This window comes from Dipodomys merriami, unplaced genomic scaffold (genome assembly GCF_024711535.1).
Source record: "Dipodomys merriami isolate MVZ:Mamm:240054 unplaced genomic scaffold, mDipMer1.0.p SCAF_11, whole genome shotgun sequence".
NCBI classification, from domain to species: Eukaryota; Metazoa; Chordata; class Mammalia; order Rodentia; family Heteromyidae; genus Dipodomys; species Dipodomys merriami.
In genome coordinates this window covers 36,470,531-36,485,361 of record NW_027202382.1, presented here as the reverse complement: position 1 = coordinate 36,485,361, position 14,831 = coordinate 36,470,531, and the positions used below count along the sequence as shown (strand labels likewise).

The window sequence follows — 14,831 nt, the reverse complement described above, 5'->3', positions numbered from 1 at the left end:
CATTTCCTTATCCAAAATGTGTAGGTCCAGAAGCAGTTCAAATTGCTGGTATTTTCTTTCAGATTTTGAAATATTTCTACGTGCATAATGAGATACCTTATAGATGTTTCATATACTCCTTATAGGTATAGGCTGGAGGTTATTTGTGCATAAAGCAAAGTTTCTTGGGGCAGAATTTTCCACTTGGGGCTTGGTGTTGATGAGCCAGATGGTGATATTTTTTGGAATTCTGCTCCTTTGGATTTGAGGAGTAGAGGTGAATACTCAGTCTATAATATTTAATGTATAAGATTATTGCCAAGGCCAAAAGGAAATGTTACCAGTAACCTGGCCCTCAGGGCTCTCAGGGCCGGAGAGCCCCTGGGTGTGGAAACTGCTTTAAGGGTTAGGAGCAGTGACTGGCTGACTTTCTATGCTAGATCAGAAGCCTGTAAGTTTGTCTCCTCATAATGCCTACTTCACTGTATTTTTATCTATGGTTTATTTTGTGCGCACGTGCGCGCGCGCGTGCGTGTGTGTGTGTGTGTCCCCCTTGAGGCTTGAACTCAGGGCCTGAGCACTATCCCTGAGTTTTTTTGCTCAAGCCCAGCATTCTACCACTTGAGTCACAGCTCCACTTTCAGCTTTTTATGGTGGCTAATTGGAGATGAGTTTCCCGGACTTCCTGCCAGGGCTGGCTTTGAACTGTGATCCTCAAATCTCAGCTTCCAGGGAAGCTAGGATTATAGGCTTGCGCCACTGGCAGCCCAGGTAGGATTCCTTGTTTTTAACCTGCAGTTCCTTCCGTGAACGAAGTGCTACCAGTATTGTCTGTCACTGGAGATGACACTTGGTGCTAGAGGCGAACAGGGACAGAGCAGCCAGGCAGGTGCATGAGTCTGGGTTTTAAAGGGACTTGAATATTAGACAGTGGTTCCTCATTAAGTCCTTCTTTCTCCCTCAGTCACTTTGGAAACTCAAGCCTCATCTGTTTCATAGTCTAACATCTTCTCTTCAAATTGCACAGCATCGCCCATCAAGCAAATGGGGCCTCTGTCATGGCACAGATTTATAAAGTGACAGAGCTGGGCTATATAATCGTTATGTTTATTTTTAGTGACTTCGTCCTCCAAGTCTTGAAATGAGCTGCAAGTCTAATTTAAGGCACTCCATTGGTGCGTGGTTAGCATTTTCTTCAGCAATGCCAGTATGATACAAGCACGTATGAAATCTCCTGGTGACAGAGGGGCCTGTCTTGGCCCGAGAAGCAGGGGCGGGGGCCTGCTCACATCCCTCTGCCATGCCCCGTCCCTGCCCACCGGACTGTCCTGCCAAGCCTCAGCCTCGCCAGGAACACAATCCAGGATGTGCTCTGCCGTTCTGTCCCCATGTTGAAGCAGAGGCTGCCAAGTCTTTGCCCGTGCAGCGTCTCTGGCGCCAGCTCCCTGGCTCTGCGCCCATTGCAGCCGTCCTCCTTGGGGCCTCATCTTCAGTCACCTAGACCAGCGATGGTTAGATTCCTGCGGCATCCCTCAGGACCACCCATGGGGTTGCTACGACAAGAGGCCCAGCCTGCTCTCCATGTCTGAGTCCCTAGGTCTCGGCTGCACAAAGGTGGACCGCAGTCTCAAAACAGTCCATCTAGACGATTCTAGAAGTTTCCTGATACCCCCACTCTCCCATCTCAACTCAGAACATGTGCTTCTGGGAGAGTTATATTTACCACCAGCTTGACTTTGCCACTCCTTGCCTGCAAGCTTACCACATTCTCAAATTAAAGCAGGGCCTACCAGAATCGTCATTGTCGTGTGTGTGTGTGTGTGTGTGTGTGTGTGTGTGTGTGTGTGTGTGTGTGTGTGTGTGTGTCTTACCTCTTCCCTTGGTCACAGGCCACTATGCGGCAGGGACCACACCCACCTCAGCCTTGGATCCAGGGCCCTGGGTGCCTATGAATTCTCTAGAGAGAATTCCAGCAAATCCTCAGGAACTAGAATTCCGTCTCACACACCTGCCTCCTTTGCTAATTTCTGGGGATGCGTCCTCTCACTGATCTGATGCAGGTAACTAAGCATGGGGTGAGAGCCCCAAGCACGAACCCTGACTCCACTGCCAACCGTGTGAATTTGCATGGCCTCTTGGGGCCTCAAGGCCCTAATCTACCAACGGGGAACCTTTCACGCCTCTCATTGACTTGTTATAAGAACAGATGAGATGCAGAGATAAACTGCTTCCCCCAATGCTCCACATAGCTGAGGTCTCTAAAGCCCTTTTTTGCTTTAGTGGTTTTTCAGATATGGTTGGGGACTGGCATCAGACCACAATCCTGAATAGCTAAGAGGGCAGGAATAGACCACCATGCTCAGTTTATTGATTCACAATGGAATCTCAATAACTTTTTGCCTGGGATGGCCTTGAACCTCCATCCTCCCTATCTCTACTTCCCAAGTACCTGGGATTACAAGTATGTGCCACTGTGCTTTGCTAATAGTAGCAATTTTAACAGTAAGCTTACTGGGCAACAACAGAAATAAGTAGTTTGTTTGTTTGTTTGTTTGTTTTTGCTAGGTTGTAGGGCTTGAACTCTGGGCTTGGGCGCTGTCCCTCAGCTCTTCAGTTCAAGGCAAGCACTCTACCACTTGAGCCACAGCCACTTCCGGTTTTCTAGAAGTTTATTGGAGTAGTTTATTGGAGACTTTCCTGCCTGGGCTGCCTTTGCACCATGATCCTCAGATCTCAGCCTCCTGAGTAGCTAGGATTACAGGCGTGAGCCACCGGCACCTGGCTGATAAGTGGTTTTTCAACCATCCAGATTTTTCTTTTCTTTTCTTCTTTTTTTTTTGCTGGTCCTTGGGTTTGAACTCAGGGCCTAGATATTGTCCCTGAGCTTCTTTTACTCAAGACTAGTGCTCTACCACTTGAGCTACAGCTCCACTTCTGACTTTTTCTTGGTCATTTATTGGAGATAAGAGTCTCACAGACTTTCCTGCCCAGGCAGTCTTTGAACTGTGATCCTCAGGTTTTAGCCTCCTGCATAGCTAGGATCATAGGCATGCGGCACCAACACCTGGTTAACGTTTCAAGTTTTAATGAAAAGGAATTCCATTTCATTTGAAAAAGAATTCCATTTAATTTGAAAAAAATGTTAATAGACAAGATATTCCAGAATTCTTTGCCTTGTTTTAATGAATCAAGGAGATACCCAATTCATTTTTTTAAAAAAACCAAACTGATCCCAAAGGACTCATAAGCTTGATTTATATTTTCTTTACCAGTCACTTTCATTTCATAAGCTCAACATTTCCATTAAAATGCTATTAAGTAACAACAGGATTTTACAGTATTTGCCATGGCTTGGCTCTCAATGTGATCACTGCAATTATCTCCAGCAAAGATACCATTTCTCATTGTTTCATCCCTGCTTATATATCAGCTACATTGTTAGCGCTTCATCCAGGTGAATAAAACCGCCTGGCTGGTGGGCTTGAGACTCCCAACGGGACTTCTAGAAGAATAGGGATGTTCAATATCAGTAGACCCAGAAACCTGCAAAAGAACACAGACTCATTCTGCTGAGTCAGGATGTAGTGGGGGCGGGGGAGGGAGTGGATGTGGGGGGAAGCTATTCACTGGGAAACTCCAGTAGGTGTGGAGGCCTAGCTGAGGCCACCACCCTGGATACATTGATTAAGCGATTCCCTGGTGCCAGGTGCCTGTAATCCTAACTACTCAGGAGGCTGAGATTTGAGGATTCCGTTTCAAAGCCAGCCCAGGCAGGAAAGTCTGTAAGACTCTTATCTCCAAAACATCTATTGTTACTAATGTCCCTGCTGACCAGGGTTTCAGTTTCTTCTCTAAAATGATAGGGCTATGAAATGTTCTGGAACTAGGTAGTGATGATGATGATGATGATGATGATGATGATGATGATGATGATGATGATGATGATGATATAACCTCATGAATGTCCTAAATGCCACCAAACTGCACACTTTAAAATGGTGAATTGGGTAGACTCTCGTGTATGTTTTACATGACAAAAATAAATGACATTGTTGGGTGGAATGATCTCCAAAGCCACTGTAGCTGTAGCATTTGGTATTTGGGAAAAGAAGCACATTGCTTAGAAAGGAAAATGCTCACCAAGCTGTCTTTAAACACACTCCAGTTCATATATCACTAAGTATCTAAGTGAAGAAGGAATTAATTATGTTCTTGTTCAGGCTTAATATGGAATATATACATGTCCATGGGAAATATGCTCGTGAAATCTGACCTAAGTGCCATGAGAAGATACTTCGGATGAGCACAAAGTTTTTTTTTCTTGTGAATTTCCATTTTATTTATTTTTTTAAATATATTTTTATTGTGAAAATACTGTACAGAGAGGTTACAATTACATGGGTAAGATAATGAGCACATTTCTTATCAAGCATTGTAGCCTCCTGCTTTGTTTCCCCTTCCCATCCCTTCGTATCCCTCCCCCCACACACACCAAAGTTGTAAAGTTCGTTTTTCGACATGACTTGTACATCTCATTGTGAGCACAAAGTTTTTAATGTAATTTAATGTAATATTTTCCTATCGATAACTATAGACACGAAAACACTAATGCATGCATCTTCAAACTCTGGGGCATTAGAAGTGATTTTGATTCCTTTGGATATGTCTCAAAATGTCTACAAGGAGCACAAATTACCTCTTCCTCCTCCTCCTACTCTTCCTCCTCCTCCTTCTTCAGGTTTGAACTCAGAGCCTCATGCTTTCATGACAGTTGATCTGACTGCATGCAGAGCCATACCTCCAGCCTTCGTTTGTGCTGATTATTTTTTAAGACAGGGTCTCTGTACCCACAAGGGCATGTGCCTGGGCAGAGAGCTGCCTATTTAAGGAAACTCTATTGTATCTATCTATTGTCTATTGTATCTAGCAATTCTCAGCAAAGGGTCTCAAGTTTTCTGCCCAGGGTGTCTTCAAATCACAATCCTCCCAATCTTAGCCTCCCAAGTAGCTAGGATTATAGGTGTGAGCCACTGGCACCCAGCTATCAATTACAATTTAAAAATTCCTTGTAATTAAACATAAACCATTGTGTTACATTTAGGTTTTATGGCCCCGCTGTGAATCATGTGTGATGTGCTTTAAAATGAGGAGGTAACAAGGCAGGCTGAGGGCTGTCTTAGAAAAACTGATTCATAATCCTGCCCAACTCAGAATCGGCCAGAGCAATGAGAGCGACACCTTGCCAACTCTCAGTTTCCCGACCAGGGATAGAATCAAAGACTATGTAAAGGTGCAGAAAGAGCAAAACAAAATCACAAATGTGGGACAGCTCTGAGGATTGAGTTATTCTCAGAGCTGTTTTCATTGTTGTTTGGTGTGTTCAAACTGTATATTTCCCCTTCACAAAAACCTCCTGAGTGCTAATACTGCCGGCATCTGCCACTTCTCCAGCAATTGAAGAGCTAATTTCCTGTAAGAGTATCACTTCTTTTCCTGCATTTTTCTTCTTTATAATCTTAGTGAGGAAACACTTCTTTTCGTCTAAAAAGTCACCACCTGACTAGTATTTACTATCTGAAGTGTTCAAGGTGACAATCACAAAACCACTTTTGCTGAAGGAAAGTGGCACACCCAAGGGAACATTTACCACTCCTGGGGGATCCGGCTCTTTCCCTTTACAGGGGGAGCATTTGTCTTCCAAAAGCCGCCACACTGGTGAGCTCTCAAGGGGATTTTTCCTTTGTTTTGTCCTCTACCTGTCCTTCTTTGAGACTAGAGTTGAGACTCACTTAGAAGGAGTAGTGAGCAGGTTTTCTGGGCCCCTCTCTTCACTCTGGGGAGATCTTCCTGGAGACAGGCTCTTTTGACTGGCATGAGACAATCCTTTTGGACAGGATTGTCAGGGAAGATATTTCTTGAATGACTTCTCCCATTTAGAAGGGTTTATAAGATATAAAGCAGCAGAACTTTGATATTTTCTTTAGGGCTCACATTGCTATTCAAAGCAAACTTTCCCACTTCGCCAAATCCAGCGGAGCAGTCCCCGGGCACCTGCGACGTGCCAGGCCCTCTCCGGAGGAGCATTGGATAAAGTGTGGCCTCTGCCTTCAGGAAGCTCACAGCATAGCAGGAGAGGCTGGCATCAAAACCAGAGTGGCCCAGGCAGGAGTCAGGAAACAGGAGGGCATAACCAAGGAACAGAGTGGGCATCCACGGCCAAGGAGACTCAGTGGGTCCTGAAAGTGGCAGACTGTGCCAGGCTCAGTGTGGGGCCTGACATTGTGTTTTCCTGGATGTAGGTGCACTGAAACTTTGCCATTCCATGAAGAGAATGGTATTGAGTTTGGTACCATGGAGCATGAGTCCAGTTTCCCTGGATGAGATCGTCAAACAGGATGCATTTTACCCACCATGTCTAATAGGCTTAGGGTCCTGTCCCCACAGGTGATAGGGCCCCAAAAGGGAAGCAGGCTATAAGCACAGAGAAGCACTGAGTTTGGAAGGGAACTGGGAGCAGAGTGAGCACCAGGGTCTCACAGGCCTGGGCCTAGGCAGCAAGGTGCAGACAGGGTCAGTGTTCAAAGTCCAGAAGGAAAGGCTATGCCCGGCCAGGCAGGGACTAGAAATGAGGCCTGAAAAGAATTCAAACCTTGAGAGCTTGAATAAGGAGTGCAAACTAGAGAGTGTTAGCAAGGGACTGCCTCCCCCAGATAGCCTCAGTCTGAAGCTGGTGGCTCATACCTATAATCCCAGCTACTCAGGAGGCTGAAGTCTGAGGATCATACTTTGAAGTCAGCCTTAGCAGAACAATCCCTAAGACTCTTATCTCCAATTAACACCAAAAAGCCAGAAGTGGAGGTTTGGCTCAAGTGGTAGAATACCAGCCCTGAACAAAAACGCTAAGCAAGCATGAAAGCCTTGAGCAAAAAATGCTAAGCAAGCATGAAAGGCCCTGAGTTCAAGCCCCAGCACTGCCACCAAAAAATAAAAATAAATAAATAGAAGAGGTTCCTTTAGGTAGCAGTATACAAGATGGAGTCAGGAAGACAGGATGTTGCAAATCAGGCCAGGCAGGGCAGAGTGAGAGCAGGTTTCAAGACCAAGGGGGTAAAACTGGCTGTGGAGGCAGGGCAGGTGGAGCGGGGCCGGCATTGATGCTGTTTTCCTGCCTGGGTAGCTGGCAGGTAGTGGGGACATTCAAGCGAGGACACATCTGGAGTGAGGAAAAAGTGCTAGATGGTTCTGGAGAAGAAAAGGATATTCTGAGTTAGCGGTGGATATTTGAGAATTATTAACTGCTAACTTTGACTCTCAGAATAATGTCTGAATAAAATATGCAGACTAAGGAATCACAACATTCTGATCATTTTTTTTTTGGTACGAGTTCCAAATAAAGAAAACAGTTAAGCCAGGAAATGTAATTGTTCCTGTTCCTAGAATTGGGTAACTGATGTATCTTTGCAAATTGTTCAGTGAACTGTGCTTCTGGCTTCTTGCCAGGCCCTCAATGAGATTTTTATATTTCTTAATTATTCAATTACTACCCACAAGTAGGAGTTTGAAATCAAACCCAGCCTGCTTCATAGCGGAGTGTTCTCTTAGGGCCATGAGTACAGTAAAGATAGTTTCCTGGATTGGGAAAACAGGCTGATAGCCTAGTAGAAGCATACATTTCCAGTGGCAACTGCACCTGGGTTCAAGCCCAGCGCTGCTGCACACTAGCGGTGGGGGCCTGGGGCAAGTCACCTCTCCGAGGTCTGTAAAATAAAAACCACAGCAGTACACATCCCCTGGGCTATCGTAAATCTCAAATGGAGACATCAGAGGCTATATCATGAATTCCTTATTACTTCAGGTCTCAGCAGCTTGGAAAAACAGTAGCCAGAAAGGAAGACGTGGACAGCAAGAACGCTGGGGGAGCCAACAGCAGCCCTGAGGCCCACCTGCCCTCCATTTGCCTCAAACAGGTGTTCCCCAAGTACGCAAAGCAGTTCAACTACCTGCGCTTGGTGGACAGGATGGCCAATCTGTTTATCCGATTCCTGGGAATCAAGGGGACCATGAAGCTGGGACCCACCGGCTTTCGTACCTTCATAAGGTCAGTGAAATGAGTCTCCTCTGCTTGGGCCTTGGGTGGAGTGGAGTCCAGTCCCTCAGCTGGGTGGCTGAGCCTCCCTGATCCGTTGTTCTGGGTCAGTACCTCATTTGAGGTTGGGTGAGCCTCATGGCTGCCACTGAGTCTGGCACATCATAAACTCTTGTTGGGTTGAAATAATTAATATTATGGATGTGACAGCATTCACCACCTGAAGACTGTGGTTAACAAAACAAAGATATACTACTGGATCCATCTGAGTTTTAGTAGTGTCACAAGATGCATAAAGCTGGGAAACTTTATAAAGAAAAAAAAGGTTTGTTTAACTCAGAGTTTTGGAGAAAATGCCAAGATGAAGCGCTTTGGTGAGGGCCTGGTGGTAGATGATGTTGTGGTGGGAGCCTGAGCTGGGGGAAGGGAGACTCCAGACAGGAAGCTACAGAACAGTTCAGGGTCAGGCCCATTCTTATAACCCACTGGCCCAGGAATGAATCCAGGGTCCCACAAGAACCACTGTAATAAGGCCCTGTCTCTGATGACCTATAGACCTCCCATTAGGTGCCATCTCTTAAAGATTTTTCCATTTTACCATGAACCACACCTCCATCCACTCAAACCATATCCAAACACAGCAGCTACCCTGAGCCAGGTATTGAAACACATCTTAATAATTTGACCTGGCCAGATGCCAGTGGCTCGTGTTTACAATCCTAACTACACAGGAAGCTGAGAACTGAGGATCCCAGTTCAAACCCAGTCTAGGCAGAAAAAAGCCTGTGAGAGTCTTACCTCTAATTAACCACCAAAGAGCCAGAATTAGAGTTGTGGCTCAAGTGTTAGTATTAATCTTGAGCAAAACATCCCAGGCCCTGAATTCAAGCCCCAGAACTGTTATAAGTAATATTAATAATGATAATCATAATAATAATTAGACCCATGAAGTTAGACTTTGTGCTTCTCAATCCAGGGTTCATCCAGGTAGTTGAGGGCTGGGGCTGAGCATTTACAAAAACATAGTCAAGCAACAAGTCACCTCTGTTCCAAGGATCAGTTTCCAGAAAGTTAAATAATTCAGCTGATAAATAATTTGGTACATTTGCTCTAAGATGAACATAACATGATTATATTATAGTCTATATTACAAAAAAGAATATAATACAAAATTTGCATGCATTTGAAAGGAGATGAAATGTGAGAAAACAAAAAAAGTATTTTTTTTGCTGCAGGCTACAATAGTAATCAATTTCCCTTAAGTTACCTTGGATTATCCGAGAGTATTCTGGGAGTAGTCTAGAACCTCTTGTTGGCCTCATGGCCTGAAGGCAGCTTCATGACCATCCTTGGACCTCTGTGGTTTTTTTTTCCTGTAAAAATGGGGGTAGAACCGCCTAGGCCTTGGGATTGTGTGTGGAAGATCAGTTAGAGCAGCACAGAAGCATCTAGCATGGGATAAATGATCGATATATGTTAGTTACTTCCTACAGTGTTTAAAGAATGCCATGAAGCTTGCTGTTTTTTTTTAAAATATACACCCAAACACACACACACACACACACACACACACACACACACACACACACACACACACACACATGCTGTACAGAGTCCGACACGAAGTTGTGTGTGCCAGTGAATGACTTGCAGAGTCCTTCAACAAATCTGAATTGGCTTCAACAGAGAATTAATTGCTCATTAGCAGATTATTGTAGCATATACACTACAGGAAAAAAGTCTCCGCCAGCCCTCAATGTGGCTGTTGTTTTTCTTGTCATTGGTTTTAATATTTCCATGTTGCACCTCAAAATCACACTTTCCCCAGTTTTTCTTCACTAAAGCAAATAATTAGACATCTTGAGTTGGAAACTATTTTTGTCAAAAGGCTTTTCTCCAGAGAAAGTGGATGGTAGCATTCTGGAACCAGTGGGGTAGTAAGCAGAAGTACTGGCAGGAATTTTTGCCATTTTAGGAAACCTGAAGACAAATTCACAGAGTGATTTGCGAGGGACTTCGTGTGTGTTTAGGGTGGGAGAAGAGGTTGGAGGCAGGAAAGACTAAGAGCATGGATTTCGGGGTCAGGCAGGTCCACTAGCTTCAAGAATAAGCATATTATTATATAGCTGAATAACACCAGGTCAGTGCTTTGTTTCCTCCAAGTCTCAGTTTCCTCATCTGCAAAATGGGTGGTTGTTGTGAGGTTGGAGAACAGACTATAAATTATCTGGCCAAGGGCCTAGGTCAGTTGTTAAGTGAGATGTTTATGGTTTCTTCCCATTAGACTGTGGGAATTTTCAAGATTAGTCAACTGGCACCTTTATTATTTGCCATAAAAATACTATCTACTATGATAGCCTTCAACTAATTTCATAACTGCATTTGGCTCTCAGTAATAAGACAAACAACCTTCTGCAAATGGCTTAGGGAGAATAGTTTTCTCTCATGTAATGGGCAAATTGACAATGGGAGTGGCTGATGACTCCCCAGTATAATCTCTGTCCCAGACATCATCGTTCTTCCCATCAAGCCCAAGTATGTCCTGCTAGATCCAGGATTACATTCTGGTCACAGAATGGCTGCTCAAAATCCAGCTATCTTGATCAGCTTCTAGGCAGCAAGAAGGAAGAAGGAAGGAAAGTCACTACCAGATGAATTAAATACCTTTAAAAGCTTTCCCACATGAGACACTGGAAGCTCACTCACACCTGTAATCCTAGCTACTCAGGAGGCTGAGACCTGAGGACTGTAATGTGAAGCCAGCTTGAGCAGAAAAGTTTTTCAGACTCTTATTTCCAATCCGTTGCCAAAACGTCAGAAGTAGAGCTGTGGCTCAAGTGGTAGAGTGCCAGCCTTGAGCAAACAAAGCTAAGGGATGGCACCTTGGCCCTGAGTTTAAACTCCAGAAGTGGTACCGAAAAAAGAAAAAGAAAAAAAAAACAGAAAAGAAAGAAGGAAGGAAAGGAAAGGAAGAAAAACAAGGAAGAGAAAAACCTTTTCCAGAAGCTATATTCAATGACTTCCACTTAAACCTTACTAGCCACTGCCTGGTAGGTGGGAAGCTGGAAAAGAGACTTTTTCTAACTGTGCATATTCTCCTATTATGATGAAAAAGAGGAGAGAGAGATCAGATAAGTAAAAGTTTCTGCCCGTTTGTGATTCCTGGGCCTGAGAACATGGAGAGACAGCTCAGTGACAGCAGGCCCTGGTCATGAAGGCACGCAAGGCACTGTGGGAGCATCAGGCTGGCCTGTTGTGGCACTGACTCAGAACAACCAAGCATTCCACCACCACTAGGCCCAGACCTTCTAGAACAAAGTCAGGAACTTTCTGGGCAATCCCCAGCCTCTGCTCCATGGCCCAGAAATCTCTAAGACCAGAGAGCATGAAGGGATGGCTTGGCTTCCAGTGCAGATCCAAAGCCGTACAAAGAACCCAGGCCCTCCCCATCCTTTTCTTCCCCATCCCTCCCAGTGAATAATAGACTCTGCCCCCTGCCCCTCAGGGGACTCCCACCTAACAAAAATCATATGAGGAAGGCAGAGATTGGGATGGTGGTCAGGGTCTCCCCAGTGGGGCTTGCCATGAGATCCCTGGAAATAAGAACAGGGGAGTCTCTGTCTGGGGGTGGCAGGATTTGGACTGCTCCCAGGGAGGAGTTGCCAGCAGTAAAGGGAGAGTAGGACAGTGTGTGGCCCAAGTTTAGAATCAGAAGCAGCACCTGGTCCAGCTGGGGGCCGTGGGCACGTGGGAGCAGGCAGTGCGCTCGCATCCACACTGGAACACTTCCTTTGCATTTCTAGTAAAATTCTGCGGAAGCACAGGTCAGAGGTGGGGCACCACGAGCTTGCTGCAGAAATCCATTGGCTGCCGTGTGATGTAAGCAGGGGAGGACTGCAATGGCGTAACTCCTTTGAACAACTGATAGCCTAACAAAATGCATTCCAGGAAGCTGTGTTGTTGGGAGATGGGTGAGGTCAGGGAGGAAGGGCAGACAAATGGAGAGAGGAAGTCATAATATTCGATGGACATATGTGAAAATGGAGCTAGGTAAATTGAGGGGATGGATGGCACTGGAGAGGTGGGGGGAAATGATGATAGGAGTGACATTGATTGAGGGCCATTGTACTTAGAGTCTGACATGTTGAAATGAAACCTCTTGTACAACTACTTAAAGATAATAAAACTTGCTGGACATCAGTGGCTTACGCCTATAATCCTGGCTACTCAGGGGACTGAGGTTTAAGGTTCAGGGTTCAAAGCCAACCCTAGCAAGAAAGTCCATGAGACTCTTATCTCTCCACCAGAGAGGCCAGGAGTGGAGGAGGGCTCAAAGTGGTAGAGCACCAGCCTGGAGCACAAAATCTCAGGGAGAGTGCTCAGGTCCTAAGTTCAAGCCCTAGGACATATACAGAGAGAGAGGAGAGAAGAGAGAGGGAGGGAGGGAGGGAAGGAGGGAGGGAGGGAGGGAGAGAGAATACAATTTCTTTAAAAAACAAAAACCTAACTACCTGCAGAGTTAGGGGCGCAGGTAGGGGGCATAAAGGAGCCCAGTGTGCTATGTCAGAAAGGATGGGGGGGGGGGGTGGCTTAGGGACACTGGAGCCCATACACCCTGTCCTAGGGAAGTGCCCCTGCCAGGCTGAGGGTTTCCCAAAGAACGCTAGATTGATTTCCATGTATAATTGCAGTACGTGAAGATAAAGGCGGGTGATTGAGAAAATCCTTTCAACCACGGCCGTTCAATCGAAGCACGATGGTCCATTGAGGCCATCCAGGGTGATATGTGGTCTGAGCGCCAGGGAGGCCCCTAGTAAGAGCATGGCTGCATTTATACTTCATCCCAAAGAGAAGGCAGAATCAAGAATGGTTCTAGTATATAAGATTCCTTTAAAACAAAATAGTAATAATAGTGCTCTCAGACTGGAACTGGGTAATGTAAAGAACATTCGGTGTGTACGTGATAGGTTTTCGGATTTTTCCATCCCTTTGTTCTCGCGTTAAGGGCATTTGCATGAGAAACCTATTTTGGCATTGTTAGAGACGATTAGGTCCTGCAGTCACCATTCCCAATCTGTGACAAGGCACTAAGCAGGAGCTCTGGTGACCAGGAGGATGGAGATTGATGCTTCAGGTCGGGGTGGGTGAGCGGGAGCAGATGGACCCACAGATGAGCCCCCTCCCCTGCCAAACCAATGCCTGACTTCATGAGAGATGCAGGGAAAAGTGGGCCAAATAGTGTACAGCCTCTAACAGACTTTTCTTTTTAAAGTGTGCCCAGAGGCTAGGTGTCAGAGGTTCATGCCTGGAATCTTAGCTACTCAGAAGGCTGAGATCTGAGGATCACAGTTCAAAGCCACCCAGGAAGGACAATCAGTGAGAATCTTATCTCCAATTAACCATCCAAAAAAAAAAAAAAAGCAAAAATTGTGGCTCAAGTGGTAGAGCTCTAGCCTTGAGCAAATGAGCTTAGGAACACCACCCAGACCCTGAGTTCAAGTCCTCGTACCAGCACAAAGGAATGAGCGAGTGAATGAATGAATGTAAAATACTAAAGTAAAATTTACCCAGAAACCCCAACAACTCCAGAGTGGAAGACTGTACCCTCTGCTTCCAATTTGATCTCGGTATGTTCCGTCTTGCGGGTTAGCTTTATCAGCTTCTTCTGTCACTAACACTATTCTTTCTCCTCTCCACTCTGGTTTGAATTTTGTTTGATTGTGAATTAATCATATTTATGCCATATGTTACACTGAACCAAGAGTCCTTCTCAGGAGCTCCTTGAAAAAAAAAGCATATTCATTGTGGAGGTCCGTACTGCTTTGGGGCGCCCACACAAGCAGCAGAAGTTGAACTTGACTCTCCCGCCTACTCCCCACTCCTCCTCCCCAGGTTCCTTGAAGAGAACAAGAGAGAAGGAAATAATAAACACTCGGCTAGCATTCATTTTCAGTGTCCATCCCTCGTAATGTGCTGCATCGATCAGCAGTTTTGGAGTGAATTATGCTAATGCCAGCCTGTCTATATTCTCCTTTTCCCTCTCACAGAGAAACAAGAAATAATGAACTGTCGTCCCCTTGTCTAGACTTAGGTCTGTCTACCCCGTTCCTCGTGTCACTTCCTCAGAAGGCATGTAATAGTAGCACATATTACCATGAATTAGTGCCTCTTTTTGTTCCCCTGGTTTTAAAAATGATTTTAGAATAATTTTAGGAGTATGGAGGCTTCTTTCTTTCTTTAGATTGTAGAAATGATCTAATTGATTCTTCAGCTTGACAGCGTTCTTCGAAGCAAGGCGTTTTTCCTCTCCTTCCATTGGATTACTAATTTGGGGGGCATCCCATGTAATTCACAGAGGACACTTTCTGCCAGCCAGGTAGACGTGGGACCTGATGTTAATTTGCATGTGCTACATCTTCAGTGGCAGCAGCCGGGATTCAACAGTTTGCCCAAACCCGGTTTCTTCCTAAGCAAGGGAGCCAGTCTGCCTGCACCTTGCACCTCCATTTTACCTGCACTGTTCTGCTTTCAAATCCCTGCACGTCACCCTTATGGCCTCTGCCCTGGGGCGTCCTTTTGAATTAGAGGACTTTTTTCCCCCTTCTCTCTCTTTTTCTTTCTGCCTTTCCACTCCCTTTTACCATAAGGAGATATTAATATGATTCATTATGGGTAGCTGTAGGGGATTTTATTCTCTGAGAGGCAACACGGTACATTAGAATGTTCTATTCTAGAACATTGCTTTCCCCTTCTGATGTTAACTTCT

General features: G+C 45.3%; 1 protein-coding gene across 3 annotated transcripts in view; it reads left to right on the top strand.

Moving 5' to 3' along the window:
- LOC138820951 (tubulin polyglutamylase TTLL11-like) overlaps positions 1–14,831 on the top strand; it is a 238,544-nt gene that overhangs the window by 186,087 nt on the left and 37,626 nt on the right. For all 3 annotated transcript variants that reach the window (XM_070012962.1, XM_070012957.1, XM_070012965.1), the window contains one exon: positions 7,835–8,077. In XM_070012962.1, the coding sequence (XP_069869063.1) occupies positions 7,835–8,077 (243 nt within the window). The remainder of the gene's footprint in view (positions 1–7,834; positions 8,078–14,831) is intronic.